Below are 21,612 nucleotides of genomic sequence, written 5' to 3'. Positions count from 1 at the left end.
CCAGGGAATAGACTACAATGTCTCTGATTATTTGTCAATCACACTCTTAAAAAAAGGGGGTCAAATTGCTTTCGATGTTAAACGTGGAACAGTACAAGTCATGTTTTCCACATTCATCTGCACGGCACAAAATGGGTGGGAAACCCATTCGCATTTCTTCTGGGCTGTGGTCAATTGGGACACCGGGAGATGGTGGGAGCTACTTCTCAAAGACACCCCAAGTGCCAAATGTGTCCAATAAACAGCACCAAGTTTACCCAAGAAAAGAGATCCCATGAAAATGAATAGCACTTTTTCCTTTAACCCTTTTGGTGTCTTTTGATGTATCTGCTACATGATTGGATCTCGCCCTCTAGGGGGACCAAGAAGTGGTAGCTACATCATATGTTATTTGATCCATATTCTAGGGGAGATCGGGTTCTGTGCTCCTGTGGGGCCCTGAATATGGATCGGTCAGGAAGAGGAAGACTCCACTATCAGTAGTGATACTCCGATCACGTGATCGCTCCCGAGGAGAGGTCACGTGATAGCGAAGGATGGAGGGGCTGTTGTGATGGTCTAATTCTCCCCCCCCCGCTTCTTGTCTCTGATGTGGTTCTAGGATCTAGTATACCTATTTGCCAAGGAGAACGGCAGACTAGATGTTGGTTGTGATACCTTCCCATAGTTTTCCAGTGTACTGTAATTTTCTATTTAACTAAAACTACTTAAACATGTTGTAAGAATTTATGACATCTGTACCACATATTGTTTATCACCTTAGCGTTATAGCGAGCTTCAGTACAGTTACCAGGTGCAGTCTGCCCAAGGTCCGTCGGAAGCCAGAGTTTTACGATGGGCTACCAGTTTGGCCCTTGGTTATGATATGGTCTGTGTATAGATCTCGTACTGACCTTGTATGTGTTCTTGTCTTTATCTTCCAGTCCCTATAACTGCCCCCAGCGTCTTCCCACTCATCCCCTGCTGTGACAATGTTAATCTTCAGACCCAAGTGACCCTAGGCTGTCTGGTGTCCGGGTACCTGCCGGATCAAGTGGAAATCCAATGGAACTCGGGCAACATAACGTCTGGCATCCTGACCATGAACTCTGTCTACAACCCGACCATAGGAGTCTTCACCCGTAGCAGCCAGATCACCATCCCGGGCTCAAAATGGGACAATAGCACTTACCAATGTAGCGTGGTGCACCCTACTACCGGCACCAAGCAGGAGAAGACTGTGAGAGGTAAGAGAGAGGGTGGGCTGTAGGACAGTGTCCTGTAAGGGAAACCCATCATATATCAGCATTATAAATATTTATTGTTAACGGTTACATTGAGAAGATGACAGCTGAGAGGTACGTGAGTCCACAACTTTACTTTCTGTTACTCTTTGGAAATTGGAGATTATAGGAATATAATGTATTTATCTATTTATTTATCAAATGTTTTACCAGGAAGTAATACATTGAGAGTTACCTCTCGTTTTCAAGTATGTCCCGGGCATAGAGTTATAATGACAAATACATGGTTACAAATACATAGTTCCAATGAGTGAAAAGGGTTATACAGTACATTATATGTACAAGACATTGCATGCACAGTTAAAGATAATACATATAGGCTTATACTGTATAACAGTTACAGACCAGATTAAAATGTGAGACAGCTTTAGTTATAATTGATTATTTATCTCTCTGGTCGCTATTTATTATTCTACAAAGCCGCTTAATAGTGCCGGGGAAGAGTTCTGCTCCATTCAAATAAAATGGGGACTAAAACCTTCTCCTGCATTGGGGAAATTGCTTTGGAGAGAGCTGTACAGAGCAGAGAGGTGGGGATGTGCTGTTATGATCCTTCCCACAGCTGGCTGCATAAACCTCTACAAAGTGAAATGCAAGATATCATTACTAATATAATAACCTTAGTGTAAATCGAATCAAGGTGAAAAAGATTCAAATGTAATGTCTCTTCCAAATGTTACTTTTCCACCACTTCAAAGACTAGTGTCCTACATAAGCACACACACACACCCGCCACATAGAGAGGTTCCAGGAAAGAGAACTGATTCCTTTGTCTTTCTAAACCTTAGTCATATCAACTACATCAGGGTTGGCTGGATATATCACGGGGCCCGGTGCGCTGTGTGACCATACGTGACCATGATGGTGTCACGTGATGCGCAGGTCCTCTTGCCCACCTTCGTATCACGTGATGACATCATGTGATGTTGTCAAGGTGACGTGCCATTATGGGATGTCTGGGGTAGTAGATGCCGGCACTAACAGAGTTCCACACTCTCCCCCGGCTCAACTCAGGTAATCACAGTTTAAATGTTTTGGTGGTTAATTTAATCCTCTCCAACTGGTCTCTTGAAATTAGGAGTCCAAAATGTTCAGAATTCCTTTGCAGGTTCAAGACTCTCCACTCATCTGCTCATTCCTACATAGCAGCTTTGATCTCTCGTTATTATCCTGTGCATTATCCTGACTGTCTCCTTTCCATCCCTTTCACTTTTACTGCTCTCTCTCGCCTTAAACCTTTTCCCCTCACTGCCCCTCCTTACCTGTGGAACTCTCTCACATTCACTATATGTCAGGCATCTTCTCTCCCCACCTTTAAGACCAACCTTAAAACTCACCTCTTAAATGAAGCATCCCAATAGCCTGGACTCATGGCTACTGTCCCACACCTACAGTCACTCCTACCAACTGTGGCAAAGCACTACCCACCGTTAAAGCCAGACACTCTACTGCACTTATTCCCTCACCTGCCATCACTTTAAGTCTCCCAAGCTGCCACCATTAGTGTCATGTCCTATATACTGTACATGAAGTCAAAGATTTTACTATTGCACCCATAAGAGACAATTGACACAACTTTCCCATCTTGATGAAAAGACAAACAGTAAATTCCTCAGAACACAGATCTATACTCATCGTATAGCTTCTCTCCCATATCCAGCCATTGCTTCACATACAAACTCCCCAAATCAGATGTTGACCTAAACAGTGGTCATTTACTCTTCCGGTTGCCAAATTGGAAGAAAAACAGATTTATCACAGGAAAAACTCCAATGGCTTTCAATGGGATTCATTTTTGTTCACTGATCCGGTGCTATTTTTTTCAACTGGTTCTGAAACACTTTTTTCACCTGGGAGACTTTAGTAAATCCACCCAAGTGTGGGTCCCACATTGTGATACGCAGATATCAAGTAACGCAAATAGTATTCCAACTGAAATGTTAAAGACGGTTTTGGACTTTGATACATGGACATTAGATGACTAGGGTACAAGATGTCCCCTCTGTCTCAATCTGATTCTTCACCTCTCCTCCTCTTCTCTCCTTAGTGTTACCTTGTATCCAGCCAACGGTACAGCTGCTTCATCAGTCACCCTGCTCCAGCTCATCTCCCACCATGGATGTTAATTCCACTTTGGACCTGGTCTGTCTGATCTCTGGCTTCTACCCTGGAAATATCCAAGTCAAGTGGCTGATGAATGGAAAGAAAGATCTGAGCACGGGGGCATCACTGCCGGCCCCTCTGAAGACAAAAGACGGCACGTACAGTGCCAACAGCCATCTCAGAATTCTGAAAGGGCAGTGGAACAGTGGCACACAGTACTCATGTACTGTCACCCACCTCCCTTCCAACACAACCAAAACAGCCAACATCATCAAGTGTGCAGGTAATGAAGCATCAACATTGATTGCAAGTGGTTGGAGTGGGAGATGCAACTGAAGAGGTTTTGGTGGGTTAAAACATAAACCTGTGCTTACCTTTAGTTATTGGGCACCACTCCATAAAAAAGACATGATGGAACTCTAAAAAGTGAAGGGAAGAGCCATAAAATTAATAAAGAGGATGGAAAATTTTACATGAGCAGGAGCTAGCTAAATTAGATTTGTTTACATTAGAAAAGTGGCGTCTAAAAGATATGATAATTATTTATAGATAGATTCAGGGTAAATTCAAGTAACTTTCCAGGGAAACCAAGTGCAATTTCAATTCATCCCAAGTGTAGAACAAACAACACAGGATCAGCAAAGGGGAAGGTCTTTTACTTGAGTAAAAAAAAGCTGTGTGTGCTGTGCACGCGCATAGTAAGTGAAACTTCTTTGACTTTTGTCACAGAAATTGACTTACAACGCGCGTGCTCGGCACACATGTGTCAGTCAGTGTATGTGTCAGTCAGTGAGTATGTATGTGTGTCAGTCAGAGAGTATGTATGTGTGTTTGTTTGTGTGTGTGTCAGTCAGTGCATGTATCTGTGCCGGTCAGTGTATGTATCTGTGCCAGTCAGTGTGTGCATGTGTGTCAGTCAGTGTGTGCATGTGTGTCAGTCAGTGTGTGCATGTGTGTCAGTCAGTGTGTGTGTGTGTCAGTCAGTGTGTGTGTGTGTGTGTGTGTGTGTGTGTGTGTGTGTGTGTGTGTGTGTGTGTGTGTGTGTGTGTGTGTGTGTGTGTGTGTGTGTGTGTGTGTGTCAGTCAATGTGTGTGTGTGTGTGTGTGTGTGTGTGTGTGTGTGTGTGTGTGTGTGTGTGTGTGTGTGTGTCAGTTAGTGTGTGTCAGTTAGTGTGTGTGTGTGTGTGTGTGTGTGTGTGTGTGTGTGTGTGTGTGTGTGTGTGTGTGTGTGTGTGTGTGTGTGTGTGTGTGTGTGTGTGTGTGTGTGTGTGTGTGTGTGTGTGTGTCAGTCAGTGTGTGTGTGTCAGTCAGTGTGTGTGTGTGTGTGTGTGTGTGTGTGTGTGTGTGTGTGTGTGTGTCAGTCAATGTGTGTGTGTGTGTGTGTGTCAGTGTGTGTGTGTGTGTGTGTGTGTGTGTGTGTGTGTGTGTGTGTGTGTGTGTGTGTGTGTGTGTGTGTGTGTGTGTGTGTGTGTGTGTGTGTGTGTGTGTGTGTGTGTGTGTGTGTCAGTTAGTGTGTGTGTGTGTGTGTGTGTGTGTGTGTGTGTGTGTGTGTGTGTGTGTGTGTGTGTGTGTGTGTGTGTGTGTGTGTGTGTGTGTGTGTGTGTGTGTGTGTGTGTCAGTCAGTGTGTGTGTGTCAGTCAGTGTGTGTGTGTGTGTGTGTGTCAGTCAGTGTGTGTTTGTGTGTGTGTGTGTGTGTGTGTGTGTGTCAGTGTATGTCTCTCTCTCTCTGTGTTGTGTGAATGTCTCTCTGTGTCGGTCAGTGTGTGTGTGTGTCAGTCAGTGTGTGTATGTGTGTCAGTCAGTGTGTGTATGTGTGTCAGTCAGTGTGTGTATGTGTGTCAGTCAGTGAGTGTATGTGTGTCAGTCAGTGAGTGTATGTGTGTCAGTCAGTGTGTGTGTGTATGTGTGTCAGTCAGTGTGCGTGTGTATGTGTGTCAGTCAGTGTGCGTGCGTCAAAGTGTGCATGCGTCAGTGTGTGTGTATGTGTTTATTGGCAGCAGTACCAGCATCATGAATGTTGAGCGGGTGGGGGAGCTCACGGGGGGGGGGAATAGGCACATCATTCAGGGGCGGTGTTCGGTACATCACTGGGGTGTGCGTACGTGCGTCAGTGTGTGTCAGAGTGTGTGCGTGTCAGAGTGTGCTCGTGCGTGCGTCAGAGTGCGCGTGCGTGCGTCAGAGTGTGTGTGCATGCGTCAGAGTGTGTGCGTGCATCAGAGTGTGTGCATGCGTCAGTGTGTGTGCGTGCGTCAGAGTAAGTGTGTGTCAGTGTGTGTGCGTGCGTCAGAGTAAGTGTGTGTGTGTGTCAGTCAGTGTGTGTGTCAATCAGTGTGTGTATGTGTCAGTCAATGTGTGTATGTGTCAGTCAATGTGTGTATGTCAGTGTGTGCGTTTCTATCAGTGTGTGTGTGTGTCTGTCAGTGTATGTGTATCTCTCTGTGTGTACACACCGTATGTCTCTCTGTCTGTGTCCTGCCCCCTCTCTCCTGACTCCTCCCACCCCCGGCAGAGCTGCGGACCCGGGGGGCTCAGTCTGAGTCTTCTGAGCAGACCCCCCCCACACCCTCCGGCGGCACGCTCAAGCTCCCCCCTTCCCCACCCCCCCCCCCCCCCCGGCGGCACACTCCAACCCCCCCACTCCCAGTTACCGGAGAAGGCAACAGGGCACAGTGTGGGGGGAATGGTGGCGCTGGACTATAGCCGCACTGCCTGTCGTGAGCCCAGCGGCGTATGTGCAGGCCGCAGTCAATCATTGCTCAGCCTGTGGAGTGGGCAGAAGAAAAGCTGGCATGACGCGGCGGCATGGCAGCAGGCAGGGAACGGCGGCTGTTAGGAGCGGCTCCGGCGCCAGCCTCCCTCCTCCTGTCCATCGGTATGGCAGCGGGCGGGGAACGGCGCCGCTGCCAGCCGCTTCTGCGCATGCGTGGCTTTCCTCTGCGTCCCCATGACTACTGCGCATGCGCGGCATTGTAGCGGACATGTGGGGGGAATGGCGGCTATCGCCGCCGCTGCCGCCACATATGTCATCAACCGTGTGGGGGGAGCAGCAGCCATTAGGAGCGTCTGATTTTTTGAGCGGGTGTGATGTCAGTGTTGAGGTCGGGCTGAGCCAGAACACAGCCCGGCCTCAACTGCCAGCACTGACGTCACATCCGTTTCATTTCTGTCTCCACAATCCTTTTTTGCCCCAGTTCGAATGAGGTGCCACTAAAGAAGTTTCACTTCAATAAAAAGTGACAACTGGTTTTGTCTCCCTTCAGAACCGTGTACCAGCTTGGAGGTGTTCCTCATCCCTCCCAGCTTCGAAGACATATATTTCACTAAGAATGTCCAAATCCTCTGCCTAGTGAGCAGCATGAGGAACATTGAGAACTTTGAGATGTCCTGGACAAGGGAGAAATCTGAAAACCTGGATGTGGTCAGAGAGGATCCCATTCTCTATGACAATGGGACCTACAGCTCTGTCAGCATCCTAAAGGTCTGTGCAGAGGATTGGGCAAGTGGGGAAAAGTTCACCTGCACCGTCAAGAATCAAGAGTTACCTTCCCCAATCAAGAAGACCATCTTCAAGCACAATGGTATGACCAGTCCCCTTGGTGATTGAAAGCAAGTAGACTAGTGGAGCCTGTCCCTCCCTTGTCCTATAATAACATGGTAGCTTATAGTGTGTCTCTCACAGGTTAAGACACGTAAAGCACATAAAGTGTGAGGGATACAGAGCACCTGCTCATTAACTTTCATGTATAGCTATTGACTATTGCTAATGGTTATTGACATAGAAAATGCCCATGTTGACTTTCTCCCCCCCCCCCTTCACTACAAATCATTCTATGATATAGAAATATGGTACCCGCTTCCCATAAAGCTCTTCCCACCCTCAGACACAATGTGTTTTTATTGTACAAACTAATATAAACTGGGAATAGCAAAACATTGTACAGAGATGTTTTGACCGTCCCTTCCATACTAATTTTATGACATGCCTTGTGTTTCCCAGAGGGAATCAGCAAAGCTCCATCTGTGCATCTCCTACCACCACCCCAGGAGGACCTCTTGCAGCAAGAGATGGCTTCAATCACCTGCTTCGTGACAGGTTTCTATCCGGAAGATATTTTCATCAAATGGCAGCACGAAAGCAAGGAGGTCAGCAATCACGAATTTGTGAGCACCCGTCCCATGAAGAAAGAAGGAGAGGAGACTTACTTCCTCTACAGCAAGCTTACCATCTCAGCAGAAGACTGGAATAAAGGAGATACCTTCACGTGCTCTGTTGGACATGAGGCTCTTCCCTACAACCTCAAACAACAAAGCATTGATAAGTCATCCGGTAATCCCAGTAATGTCAATGTGTCTGTTGTCTTGTCTGATGCTGCAGGAACTTGTTATTAAGATCTCTCCACATCCCCGTGTCACTGGGTTGTGGGGAACATGGCCTTTTTGTAGCCTGGCTCACAAGTCATTGGCAAAACCCATATGAGCAACAATAAAATGTATTGTCCAAAACCACAATCTTTTGTTCCATTGTGCAGAACATGTCCTGAGACAGGAGAGCAAGAGTGCAAGTCAATGTCACATTGGTGGTTTCAATTACATTCTGTGCCATAAGGTTGCTAATGTTTGATCCTGGCACATTGGGTTTGGGTTGATTTAGCGCGAGAAGAACTCAGATGAGACATTAAACTCCTGCACAGTGCACCCAATAGTAAGATAATCTGTACACAGGACACATGGGGGAGCAACCCAGCTGGAATGTGTCACTTAGCAAGAAGTTAAAACTCCAGCTAATGATAGAACAAATTATTATTATTTATTTATAAAGTGCCAGCATATTCCGTAGTGCTGTACAATAGGCTTGGAGCACGAAAAAAAACAATAAGTAGCAAACATAACAACACATTGTTACAGTAGGTAAGGAGCTTCCTGTCCCAAGGAGCTTCCTATCTATCGACTAAAATACATTAGGCATAATTTTTGCTTTTTGCCAAGAGACAATTCATAATATGTCACTGGCCTTCATTTCTGGTGTTCCCAAAGTGCCCCTCCAAAACAGCGCAGAGAATGATACTCAATAATAAAGGCCTCATTATGAGAGGCAACGTTTTGATACAAGAGCGACTATTAATTGAAACTATCAATGGCAGACCAGGCATTTCCCTATGGGTACAGCGTATTCTAGTCCCGACCTGTCAAACGTTATCGTGAATGTTGTTGATCCAAATGGCACAATTAGACAAGACTACCCTTCCACCGACTGTAACTTCATGAGAGATTGTGGGAATTTAGGTTTTCACTGACCAATATAGGGACTTCCCAGCACAGACAGTCCTGGTAGCTGCAGTAAATTTAGTATATTCCTCTTATTAATGATGTGGTTGGGTCTGAGAGTAATTCAACTTTGTTGACTCATGGGGGCAGAATCTCTAAGCTCTGAGATCTGACCATGAACTTGGAAGACCATTGACTTCAATGGGGTTTCCGAGACAGACCGCTCGGTTCGACAAACTCTCCGCTTTGAGAATAGAGCCCATGGAGAGCTGGTGATAGTAACGTAACCTCTCCCCAAAGAGACCAACCAACCCTTTAAATTGTCCTCTGCCCCGTCTCTGGAGACTTTTTTCCATTTCCTGCCCATGGGAATGAATATAATTGTGCTGCAAAGAGGATAGCAGAGGTGAAAAGCAAAACATTGCACTGCCAGCTAACACGGAAGCGCTGTGCTTTCACCCATGGTAGAATATAGTATTAGCACATGTGCTCGTTTCCACACATAATAACAGAACACCGGGTGTTCCCGTAAGTTCCGTCTGAGCCTCACCAAGAAATGAGGATACCAGACTAATCTATCATCCTGCGAATACTGACGGTACCCCACTCCCCAGTTATTCATGAGAATGAATGCTCCACTGGGCTTCGGGGCTCCAGGAAAAATACACATAAACAGTGTGAATTTCGAGAGGATGAGCTCAATCAAGAAGCAGGAATTGTAGAGGGTTGTACGGGAAGTTGGCCAATAAGGTCCCACAAGTCGCAAAAGCATTCCACCAGTCTTAAAATCCTATCTCCATGATACAGAGCCTCAACTTGCAACATAACTGTGCTGGGGATGGTCATGAGGCCATGTGTCAACCGCACAAAAATTGTTGCAGAATAATCACCTAAATCCATTTGCAAAACAGTTCTCATTGGCCCAACAGGATGGCATTGGCAGGAAACCAATGATGTCTATCTAATAATACTACTGGGCGAAAATGCCAGAAAATAATATGTATGACAGTGATAGCAATACATCCCGAGATTAATACTCAAGCTGTATTAACTTGGAAAACCTGTGCAATCAATATCGGGGGTGGGAGGGGGGGGGTTGATCATCAGTTAATCCCTTCTACTCATTGAAAAGAAAAATAATCAGTTTGCCACATAGAAAACGGATGCATCTTGGGTTAATGATTCATGTCAGCGTCAATGCTGAACCTAAAAAAAGTTCCCACCTGAGGAAGAGAGTGAATTTCTTCAAAGCTATAGTATCAATTGTTAGTCTAAAAAAAAAGTTATCACCTAATACTGAAGTGCTCACTCTGCACGACCGCAACTGGAGTAACAAGGATATTTCTATTTAATTCACTTCAGTTATCAAACTGCAACCAAACCATATCAATCAAAAAAAGGCTGACTAAAAAGAATCAAGACTAAATAATAATCCGTGACAAAGTAACATTACAACTACATAAACACAATGTAACATCATGATTCCCCACCCCACTCCCTCACCCCCCCCCCCCCCACTCCCTCACCCCCCCCCCCTCCACCCCGCCCTCCTCCAGACATCTACACAAAGATGGTTCTCATGTGTAGAGCATGTAACATTTTGATCCTGGTTAGTTGCAATGTTTCAAGGGATTTTTCAGCTGTTAGTCGGAACATACTGTCCTTGCCATGAATGAATCACCACTTGGAAGGGTGTCCTGTTAGGGACATATTACAGAATGAATTTACTTCTCGAGAGGGCAGTCACACTCCGGAACGTTTGGAGAAGTCTTTAGTCAAGCGCATAGGAGCTCGGTTCGCTCTGTGTATGCGCTATACAAGACATAGAGAGAGAGAGACAGAGAAAGAGAGAGAGAGAAAGAGAAAAAGAGGGAGAGATAGTTAGAGTAAGATAGTTAGTTAGAGAGAGAGTTAGAGCAGGGGAGCGCAATCTTTTTTCCCTGAGCCCCCTTGCTGCCTGTCCCCCTCTCCTCACCCCCCTCTCACCCCCCTGCTTACCTTGCTTCAGACGTTCTGGTGTCATGACGTCACGTTGTCACAGCAATGCAACGTCACATGACCCAACGGCATAATTTGACGCCACGTTGCCATGGTGACGTGTGACCAGGAGCGTCTGAAACAAGGTAAGGAGAAGTTTACGGAGGTCCTGCAGCTCCCACAGCATTAATTTAAATACATTTGGGATGCGTGCGGGGGACTGTCAATCTCGCGCCCCCCATAGCGAGTCTCGCTCCCCCCTGGGAGGCGCACCCCTCACTTTGCGCACCGCTGAGTTATAGAGAGAGAAACAGACAGACAGACAGACAGATTGATAGGTCTTTAGTCGAGCAATGAATGGAGACTGACTTGAAATTGACATTCAGACAGCTGTAACATCTGAAACTCTTTTCTTGGTGACCCTGATGGTCAGGACTTAAGAGCACTTGAGACCCAACTGAAAACTAATTCCGACTACATGTATATCTGAGATAAGGAATGTTCTTCCAAACAGCGCTCTTTCTCTTCCAGTCATTCTCTGGGTGACGGACGAGTGTAGTGAGGAGGAAGATATCTGGGCCACGGCTGCAACCTTCATGGTTCTGTTCCTCCTGACCCTCTTCTACACGGCGACTGTCACAGTGTTCAAGGTAATTACAGAGGTGGGCTGTGGTCACAGTCAGAGGTGACGCGCATGAAAACCTAAAGTATACTTCAATGGTCTTGTGAGATAAGTTATCCCCCTTTAGCACCATCTAGCATGACTCCACTAACACACAGCCCTTCTATTCCTCTTATCCGCACAGGTTAAAGGATGACCATGCTTGCCTATGGAAGAGCGACTAACAAGTAATAACCCTGCCTTGGTCCTCCACCCCGCGCCGGTTCTTTGGAAATCTCCCTATGGTGTTGCTGAGGATGCAGCCACCACCCTAACACAACCCAAACGGATTCCAATTTGCAATAAACCCAGCTCGCAATGGATTTCTCCATGGGACCAAGTGCCTGGCACCAGGATAAAGACAGTACTATGTAATATAGAAAGTACTGGAGCATATTATTACCTTGGGATGCTGTATACTTGGCTATGCTGCAGATAGAACCATGTAAATGTATATAGGGAACGTGGGTTCAAGGTCCTGCACTTGCCATAGACAAGAGCCACATGAATTTTGACATGTACAGTAGATTTGCATCATGAATCCTTGAAGAGGGGACCAGAGTGATCCTGGAAATTGTATATTTATGTGAGTTTGCCAAATAGATGTATTATTTCAATCCAGCTGTTTCTTAGTTTCATTGACAAATAAACTACTGTATATATTAATGTAGTAGGTCACCATCCACTTGGGCGAGAAAACGGCTTTACTAATCTATAAAATGCATTATGGGGGTTATTTACTAAAGTATCACGGCTGCAAAACAGGGACAAAATCTGTGAAAAAGAATTGCATCACGTATCAAAGGGAAAACTCCCTTTGCTTTCAGTGGGAATCCTTTAATTTAACGCGTTTCACTCGGTTTTACACTTTAGTCTCACTGACATCACACATACAAAAATAACACAACCTTAGTGCCAACTCTTGATAAACAAAATGTGCCAAACAGGGTTTGTGAGTGTTCATAAAACCTTTTTTGAAATGTCCAGAGTCCTGCAGCCCGGTCATCTAAGGATTCTCCACAGAATCCTTCTTCAATGCTCAGAGTTTAGAGAGATAATAATAATCCCAAACTGTTCCTGAAATCTCCTTCCTGGAATTAATAGCTATTTTTATATATTCTTTATAAAAAAATGTTTTATTTGAAAGCAAAAGCACCAACATTTCCAAAGCTGACAAAGACAATTAGATAAACATTACAATAAAACAAGGGAGTAATACATGTGCGTGAGTCATATAGATCACAGTCTCATAAGGTGGGTAAGCAGCTGACGTATGAATCTGACCCTTCGGGGATTTATTTAATAAAGAACTAAGTTTATCATCAGGATTCCCATGAGTTTGGTAATAGAAGGGGACATTTCTATCACAGTCTCCCAGCAAAAGCGGGGGAAGAAAAAATGGAAAATCAGATTTATCTTATGAAACAAATACTAGTTTTCCTTGGGATATTTGTCACTGATAAATCGGGTAAATGTTATCTACACGGGGTTTGCAAATACAGACGGGGATCTCTTCACGGAACATCAGATGTGGGTAAGGTATACTGTAGCTTTTGTACCCCCCCCCCAAATCAAACATGGAGCAAAACCAATGAGGATAACCGTGTGCTTTGAGAGAGAAGCATTAAATGTCTGTGACAAAGACCAGTTCCACAGTAATCTCCAGGCTCTCCCATAGTGAAAAATATCAGAGCAACATAAACAGCCAACGCTTCTTCCGTTACATGGCCTTCATCAGGGTGAGCTGCAGATCTACTGTAGTTGGAAAGTCAGTTCACTGGGTTACTTCGTTGTAATTATTTTCATACATAAAGGATCATTCTTATGCAAAATGTTACAATAGCCAAAACAAAGCAAATGACAAGATATACTCGAGATGTTCTGGTCTGTTTGGAGTTGAAGACAAGTCCGTGTGTGGGTGTTTTACATGGACCTCAAGGTTGCATCCATGTCCTCCTTCTCCATCTAGAGGTTTTGTCCTTGGTTGGCTCAGTTCCCTCACAGAATTGCCTCAGCAGTTTCCCTTCACCACCTCTGTCTGCCAAACTGCTTTGGTCTATGGAGTCTTTGCCACAATTCTGCGTGGCTTGTTTACTGGACACACTCACCATTTATAAGCCGGGAATGAGGAAGCGGACGTTGCAGATTAGTAAGAGTAGATGTGTTAGTATTTGTATCTCTCTTCCACACTTTACTCTACCTGCGGAAAAACATCAGGAGATCATTATAAAAATATCACATTATATAAGATATGGTGTGAGCCCATTCACGTGTCTCAGGCAGGTCTGAATCCTGCTCTTCCCCATTATCTCTTAGCACACAACGCTTCCACTGCAGCCAGGGATTCTGGGTAATGACATGCAATGGATGCATTGCAAGCATGCATATAATGGGGAAGGGCAGCGTGGCCTAACTGTCTGAGACATATGAATGTGCCCACTCGTGGGACTTTTATTTGTGACTAAATCAGCGCAAATCTCCTGGAACTCAAATCGGCATAAATCCAAGCTGCGGCCGCTACGTTCGTTTCTGAGAACTTGGGCGCAAAAGTCGGGACTTAGTCTCTGGCGGGCAGGCTTTTCAGGCTTGAAATCGGAGCCCGTTGCTTAACTATTACAAACAAAGCATCGTTAAAAAGCCCGCGCACTTTCAGTTCTGACTCAAGGGGGACACGCAATCTGATTGGCTCATAGCGTCTTAAAGTATTCTCTGCTTCCTTCATGAAATAGAAGCAGAGCAGACAGCCAATCAGTGCGTGGGGACTTTCCCAAGCAGGAAATGGGAGCCGAGCCGGCTCGAAAAGCCGGTTCAGCAGGAAATTCGAAACAGCTAAGGTGCATGTGCAAGCCTGACACATACCCCCTCAGCCATCCCAATGTCACCCGCTGGGCACGCTCCACCAGGTCTGGCAGAACAAGTGACATCCCGGAGGACTACCATTGATCTCGGGACCTAGTACTCCACCTTTCCCCGCTGACCAAATGCCGTTCACACCTCTGGGCATCCTCTGGCTGCTTTGAACTCCGATAACATACTGGCGCCTATGGGTTTACACAGGCTGCCTGTTTGGACATCGGTTCCGAATGTTTAAACACATTAAAGACTATATTAAAGTATATTGTAATACACTCTGAGTCTCTGGGTACAGGGGACAGAAAAGGAAATAATGTTGTCGTTTTATTTCTGTCTGCCTTATTCCCCATACACTTTCCCTGTGACTCAGTTTGGACTCTCAGGGTCCCCCCTCACCCCCCCCCCAACCTTATATGCAGTTGGGGCACCCACAAACCCTATACTGGTTGTGGGTCACCTGGGCACTAGCTGGAGTACCCCCCTTAACCTAGGGATTCCCTCAGCTACAGGAAGTCATGTTTATGCCTGTGCCTCATTCACCGTTCTGGGCTGTGCTGAAGCAGGGTACTCTAGTGGTGTGTCGCCCTTGCGTTTTCAAGGGGAGATATTGCTGAGTATGTATCCGAGAATCGGGCATGATTCCCAGGTATATTTATAGGGGAACCAACAACTCCAACCTACTAGGCACATTCTGCCAATGGTTCCTCAGCAAAATCCCCCTTGAAACTCATCCCCTAGCAATCCCTGCTCGCTGGCACGCCCGGAAACTCATCCCCTATCAATCCCTGCTCACTGGCACGCCTGGAAACTCATCCCCTAGCAATCCCTGCTCGCTGGCACACCCGGAAACTCATCCCCTAGCAATCCCTGCTCCCTGGCACGCCCGGAAACTCATCCCCTAGCAATCCCTGCTCGCTGGCACGCCCGGAAACTCATCCCCTAGCAATCCCTGCTCGCTGGCACGCCCGGAAACTAATCCCCTTGCAATCCCTGCTCGCTGGCACGCCCGGAAACTAATCCCCTTGCAATCCCTGCTCGCTGGCACGCCCGGAAACTAATCCCCTTGCAATCCCTGCTCGCTGGCACGCCCGGAAACTCATCCCCTAGCAATCCCTGCTCGCTGGCACGCCCGGAAACTCATCCCCTAGCAATCCCTGCTCGCTGGCACGCCTGGAAACTCATCCCCTAGCAATCCCTGCTCGCTGGCACACCCAGAAACTCATCCCCTAGCAATCCCTGCTCGCTGGCACGCCCGGAAACTCATCCCCTAGCGATCCCTGCTCGCTGGCACGCCCGGAAACCCATCCCCTAGCAATCCCTGCTCACTGGCACGCCCGGAAACCCATCCCCTAGCAATCCCTGCTCGCTGGCACGCCCGGAAACTCATCCCCTAGCAATCCCTGCTCGCTGGCACGCACGGAAACTCATCCCCTAGCCATCCCTGCTCGCTGGCACGCCCGGAAACTCATCCCCTAGCCATCCCTGCTCGCTGGCACGCCCAGAAACTCATCCCCTAGCAATCCCAGCTCGCTGGCACGCCCGGAAACCCATCCCCTAGCAATCCCTGCTCGCTGGCACACCCGGAAACTCATCCCCTAGCAATCCCTGCTTGCTGGCACGCCCGGAAACTCATCCCCTAGCAATCCCTGCTCGCAGGCACGCCAGGAAACTCATCCCCTAGCAATCCTTGCTCGCTGGCACGCCCGGAAACTCATCCCCTAGCAATCCCTGCTCGCTGGCACGCCCAGAAACTCATCCCCTAGCAATCCCTGCTCGCTGGCACGCCCGGAAACTCATCCCCTAGCAATCCCTGCTCGCTGGCACGCCCGGAAACTCATCCCCTAGCAATCCCTGCTTGCTGGCACGCCCGGACACTCATCCCCTAGCAATCCCTGCTCGCTGGCACGCCCCGGAAACTCATCCTATAGCAATCCCTGCTCGCTGGCACGCCCGGAAACTCATCCCCTAGCAATCCCTGCTCGCTGGCACGCCCGAAAACTCATCCCCTAGCAATCCCTGCTCGCTGGCACGCCCGGAAACTCATCCCCTAGCAATCCCTGCTCACTGGCACGCCCGGAAACTCATCCCCTAGCAATCCCTGCTCGCTGGCACGCCCAGAAACTCATCCCCTAGCAATCCCTGCTCGCTGGCACGCCCGGAAACTCATCCCCTAGCAATCCCTGCTCGCTGGCACACCCGGAAACTCATCCCCTAGCAATCCCTGCTCGCTGGCACGCCCAGAAACTCATCCCCTAGCAATCCCTGCTCGCTGGCACGCCCGGAAAGGGAAAAACACAGCAAATGCTTTTATTACAGACAGTATAACGCAGTAATACAATGTTACTGGGCCCAAGAACTCTCTTGGACCGTTATACACGGCGCAGGGATAACCATAACGGGCTTGACCTTTATTATAGAGCCTGGTTACCCCCTCCCATCATATATCTCCCTCCCACGGTTTACTTCACCTATGGAAAAATATCAGGAGATCATTATAAAAATAAGAAATGCACCCCCCCCCCCCCCGCCATTGTGTGGATAATGTCAAATTCACAAGGAAAGCCCCCTATGTCAGAGCAAAAAGCAAAGAAATAAAGCAAAAAGAGAAGAGCCCCAAAATAATGGTTAAGTGTTCAGTATTTATTCATGCAATGCTGCTGTGTTGGATCGCAACATTGGATGAATAAATACTCAGTACTTGACCACTATTTTGGAACGTAACTCTTCTTGGTTCATTCCTTTGGGATTTGGCCACGGAGTTTCAGCCCCCGCAAGTGTCTCTAATTTTTAGTGCTTGTTTACTTCTATATATTTAGAGCAAAATGGAAACACAGGAGTGATGGCAGCTGATTGATGTCGTGGATATAAATGGCATTTGAAGCATTAATGTTGTACTGTAGGTGTCCAGTTCATGCTGAAATGATGCGATTTGTGCGATCTGTGTTTGGCCTCTCAGATATTTGTGTTGCACACCTAGATTTTGTAACTGTGTATGGTTACTGGCACAAAATCCCTTAGTATAAGGCCGCGTTTATAGTGCCGGCGATGGCGACACGACCGATGACGTCACCCGCCGCTGTCGCCACTAGCTAAAGTTTTGAGCAACGTCGCTGGCGACAAGGCCAGTGATGTCACGAAGGGGGCAGGCAGAGTGCAGTAGGCGCTCTGTGATTGGTGTAGAGACAGTCACATGTGGCGACTGTCTCTCCCAAAATCAAATTTCACTGGCTTCCAAATTTTTTGTCGCACCGTCGCGCTTACTATAAGCGCATGGGACGGATTCAATGTATTTGTTTTGGCGCAATGTCGCTTCACCGGGCACTATAAGCGCTGCCTTAGGCAAAAACGTGTCACATACAAGCATATCTTCCACTCACATGGTCATTGGATAATTTAACCCGTTGTGGGGCAACCTTGCATTTACCCAATGTCCCGCAAATACTTAACCATCTGGTTTTGATACAAATCCTGAATATTCTGTGATTTCCTATAAAATGTACAATACTACCCATTAATCTCCCCTCTTCTGTGACAGGTTAGAGTATCTCTTTCCTACAACTAATACATGATGGATACATTATACTGACTCTGTACACACAGTTACCTTCACAAAAGGGACAAAGCTGCTGTAGATCAGAGTGAGCAGGAAGAGAGCGATGAAAGTGGATGCTGTGGTCCACACATTTTGTGTCTCGTCTGGGTCACTGTCCTCTCCTCCTTCATCCTGGTAAACACTAGGCATATTACCCAGGGACCATGTAGCTGGAAACAGAAAATGACATCCTCAGCTATATTACTGACCCCATGTTAGTAGTTTTGTCCCAGGGGAAGTGTAGCTGGAGGTTGTGATAACTTTTTATGGGACAACGAGAGAGTTCTTCATTGTGGTGAAAGAGCTCTCCAAGCCTCACGGATCTCTGTTTTGCAGCCCCAATAAAAGTTACCACAACCTACAACATGTCATTAACCATTGGGACAGTGGAATATAAGCGCTGTGCTATAGACGTAACCTAAACAGCAACATAAAACTGGGGTGATCAATTATTTTGTCTGCCGAGCCACTTTACAATCTTTGGTAAGCTTTGCAAGCCAAGCACTTAATGTAGGTCCTCACAAGCTTCTCCCCCACATACCCCTTCCTCCCCAGCTTCTACCAAACATGCTCCTTTCCTCACCAACTTCTCCCCAACATTCTCTCCTCCTCACCAGCTTATCCCCACGTTTCCCTCCTTACCAGCTTCTCCCCCACCTTCTTCCCATCACACAAGATTCTCCCCACATTCGCCCATCTCACCAACTTCTCCCCCATATTCTCCCCATCACACCAGCTTCTCCCACACCTTCTCCCCTCCTCACCAGCTTCTCCCCCAAATATTCCATCCTCACCAGCTTCTCCCCCGCATGCTCCCCTCCTCACCAGCATCTCCCCCACATGATACCCTCCTCACCATTTCTTCTGCACATGCTCCACTCCTCAACAGCTTCTCCCCCACTTCCTCCCCATCTCACCAGATTCTCCCCCAGATGATCCCCTCCTCACCAGCTTCTCCCCCAAATATTCCCTCCTCACCAGCTTCTCCCCCGCATGCTCCCCTCCTGTCCAGCTTCTCCCCCACATGCTCCCCTTCTCACCAGCTTCTCCGATACATGTCTATTTCCATACCAGCATCTCCCATACATAATCCTCTCCCCAACAGCTTCTCCTCCACATGCTTCCCTCCTCCCCCAGCATCTCCCCACATGCTCTCCTCACCACCTTCTCCCCCACATGCTCGGCTCCAAACCAGTTTTTCCATCATGTGCTCCCCTCCTCACTAGCTTCTCCCCCACATACTGTACTCCCCTCTTCACCAGCTTCTCCCCCGCATGCTGCCCACCTCATCAGCTTCTCCCCCAAATATTCGCTCCTCTCCAGCTTCTCTGTCATATGCTCCCCTCCTCACCAGCTTCTCTCCACATACTGCCCACCTCACTAGCTTCCCCCCGCATGCTCCCCTCCTTACCAGCTTTCCCCCCCTGCATTCTCCTCACCAGCTTCTCCCCCGCATTCTGTCCACCTCACTAGCTTTTCCCCCAAATGCTCCCCTCCTCGCCAACTTCTCTGTCACATGCTACCTCCTCTCCTGCTTCTCCTCCACATGCTCTCCTCCTCACCAGATTCTCTCCCACATGCTCCCCACCTCTCCAGTTTCTCCCCTACATTCTCTTCTTCTCACCTGTATCCCTCCTATAAATTCTAGCGACCCTTCACTGTCTCTTACCCACCTCATTCTCCCCCTTCCTTTCACTCACTCATCCCCCCACTTTCTTACTTTTCCCCTTTTTTCTTACTCTCCTCCTCTCTCCCTCATCTACAGTGATGAGAAAAGGTTTGTGAGTCCCAATGATAACCTTCTTGAATCAAAATCAGTCTTTTCTTAAACATCCAATAGGGTTTATATTAACCACTTTCATTTCTTTTGCCAAAAAATAATGTATGAATTAGACAAAGAAAGAGTAATTAAGAGTAAGGCATGTGCAATAGTAAGTGAACCCCTGGTTTTATCAGCGAAATGAAAGGGGATAATTAGAATCAGGTGTTTACACTGGCGACACACTTTATTCGAGCTCGGCTAGTCCCACGAATTCGGGTATACTCGGGTGTATTGAGGTTTGTGACTGTTTTCTGCCCGAGTGCATTGCGTTATTTTCCAGGCAGGGATTGAAGCATTTTATTCCCGCTTGCTGCAATACTGCACAGTATATATATATACTGCATTACAATTCATGAATTTATGCCATCTGGTAGACACGCGAAGCATTGCAGCCTATTAAATCGTAATCATTATCATTTAACAGATCAGCCGCCCGTCAGCCAGGCATGAACCATGGCTGGGAAGGCAAACGCAACGGGGCTTGTCTGAGGTGAGGAGCGGCGCATTCCAGGTATCTGCCAGGTACATACTGGGTATTTGCTCGAATAAAGTGTGTCGCAGCAGTAAATGATTAGATAGATCAGGTGTGAGTTTGGAGGCCCCACTCAATATAAAGATCAGAAACTTTGAGTTTGGTCTTCACCATACAGGTGTGTAGAAACACATCATGCCACAATCAAAATAAATCTCTGAGGCCCTCAGAAAAGCAGTAATTGATGCCCATCCGTCTAGAAAGGGTTACACAACCATTTCTAAGGATAGAATAGTGATGTACCCACCAATCCAGTGTCAGATAGTCTAGAAATGGAGAAAGTTCAAGACCACAGTAACTCTAACCAGGAGCGGTCGTCTTACCAAACTTTCTCGAAGAACAAACCGGAAAATCTTCTAGAAAGTCATAAAGAACCCCAGAATAACATCCAAGGATCTGCAGGTCACTCTCGCCTGGGCTAATGTGAGTGTTCATGACTCAACTATCAGAAAAAGGCTGAACAAGAAGGCTGTTCATGGAAGGATAGTCAGGAGGAAACCACTGCTCTCTAAAAAGAACATTGCTGAAATCTGCAGTTTATCAAAAAGTATATAGAGGACACACAAGACTTCTGAACCAATGTTCTCTGGACAAGACTTGAAATTTGTGAAATATGTGAAAATCCTTTGGAGTTCACAAACTTTTTCTTGACACTGTACCCCCTTGTATCACCCCAGACCCCTTCACCCTCCATGGCCCTACTTGTGGTTCAGGGTCTTACATGTCTGTATTGGGGGAGTGGTTTTTTTACCGTGTATTGGGGGAGTGTTTTTTTGTTTTTACTGTGTATTGGGGGATTGGGGGGCTTTTTACTGTTTATTGGGGGGGATTGAGTGAGAGTTGGGTAATTGACGGAAGGTGGGGGCGAGTGAGAGGAGAGGGGTGGAGGGAGTGAGGAAAAGAGGGAGTAAGGCCGCACTCAGGGTGACGGCGTCGCGGACGTAACTCTAGTCCTGGGCCCCGGGAAATCTGCCTGTGGCCCTGTCTATGTTAGAACCACCAAGGTGGGCTCCCTAAAGTGCCGTTGGGTAAGGCCTCGCACCACCCGTAGGGTCCGGGGAGATGGTGTGCAGAGAGAATAAAGATAGAACCATTTCGCCCACCTCTGATATCAAATAACCTGTGATTAAAATGTGATAATCTCTTTCCTCACCAGCTTCTCCCCTCATTACATTCTTCTCCAGCTTCTCCCCTACATGCTCCCCTCCTTAAAAGCCTCTCCCCTACATGCTCCCCTCCTTACAAGCGTCTCCCTTACATGCTCTCTTCCTCACCAGCTTCTCCCCCACATTACATTCTTCAACAGCTTCTCCCCTACATGCTCCGCTCTTTACAAGCTTCTCCCCTACATGCTCCCTTCCTCACCAGCTTTTCCCCCACATGTTACATTCTTCTCCAGCTTTTCCCCTACATGTTCCCCTCCTCTCTAGCTTCCCCCCTCTACCACATCCTCCTTACCAGCTTCTCCTCAACATGCTCACCTCCTCTCCAACTTCTCTCCCCCATGCAACCCTTTTTACCACCT

At 47.3% G+C, this 21,612-nt stretch overlaps 1 protein-coding gene across 1 annotated transcript in view; it reads left to right on the top strand.

Moving 5' to 3' along the window:
• Positions 1-11,460, top strand: part of LOC142464639 (uncharacterized) — a 102,797-nt gene extending 91,337 nt beyond the window's left edge. Inside the window, exons 18-23 of the mRNA XM_075568005.1 lie at positions 924-1,226; positions 3,331-3,669; positions 6,646-6,963; positions 7,383-7,712; positions 11,159-11,289; positions 11,434-11,460. Coding sequence (XP_075424120.1) covers positions 924-1,226; positions 3,331-3,669; positions 6,646-6,963; positions 7,383-7,712; positions 11,159-11,289; positions 11,434-11,445 — 1,433 coding nt within the window. The 3' untranslated portion in view covers positions 11,446-11,460. The remainder of the gene's footprint in view (positions 1-923; positions 1,227-3,330; positions 3,670-6,645; positions 6,964-7,382; positions 7,713-11,158; positions 11,290-11,433) is intronic.
• The last annotated feature ends 10,152 nt before the right edge of the window (positions 11,461-21,612 follow it).

This window comes from Ascaphus truei, chromosome 13 (genome assembly GCF_040206685.1).
Source record: "Ascaphus truei isolate aAscTru1 chromosome 13, aAscTru1.hap1, whole genome shotgun sequence".
Classification (NCBI taxonomy): domain Eukaryota; kingdom Metazoa; phylum Chordata; class Amphibia; order Anura; family Ascaphidae; genus Ascaphus; species Ascaphus truei.
This window is presented reverse-complemented; position numbering and strand designations above follow the sequence as displayed.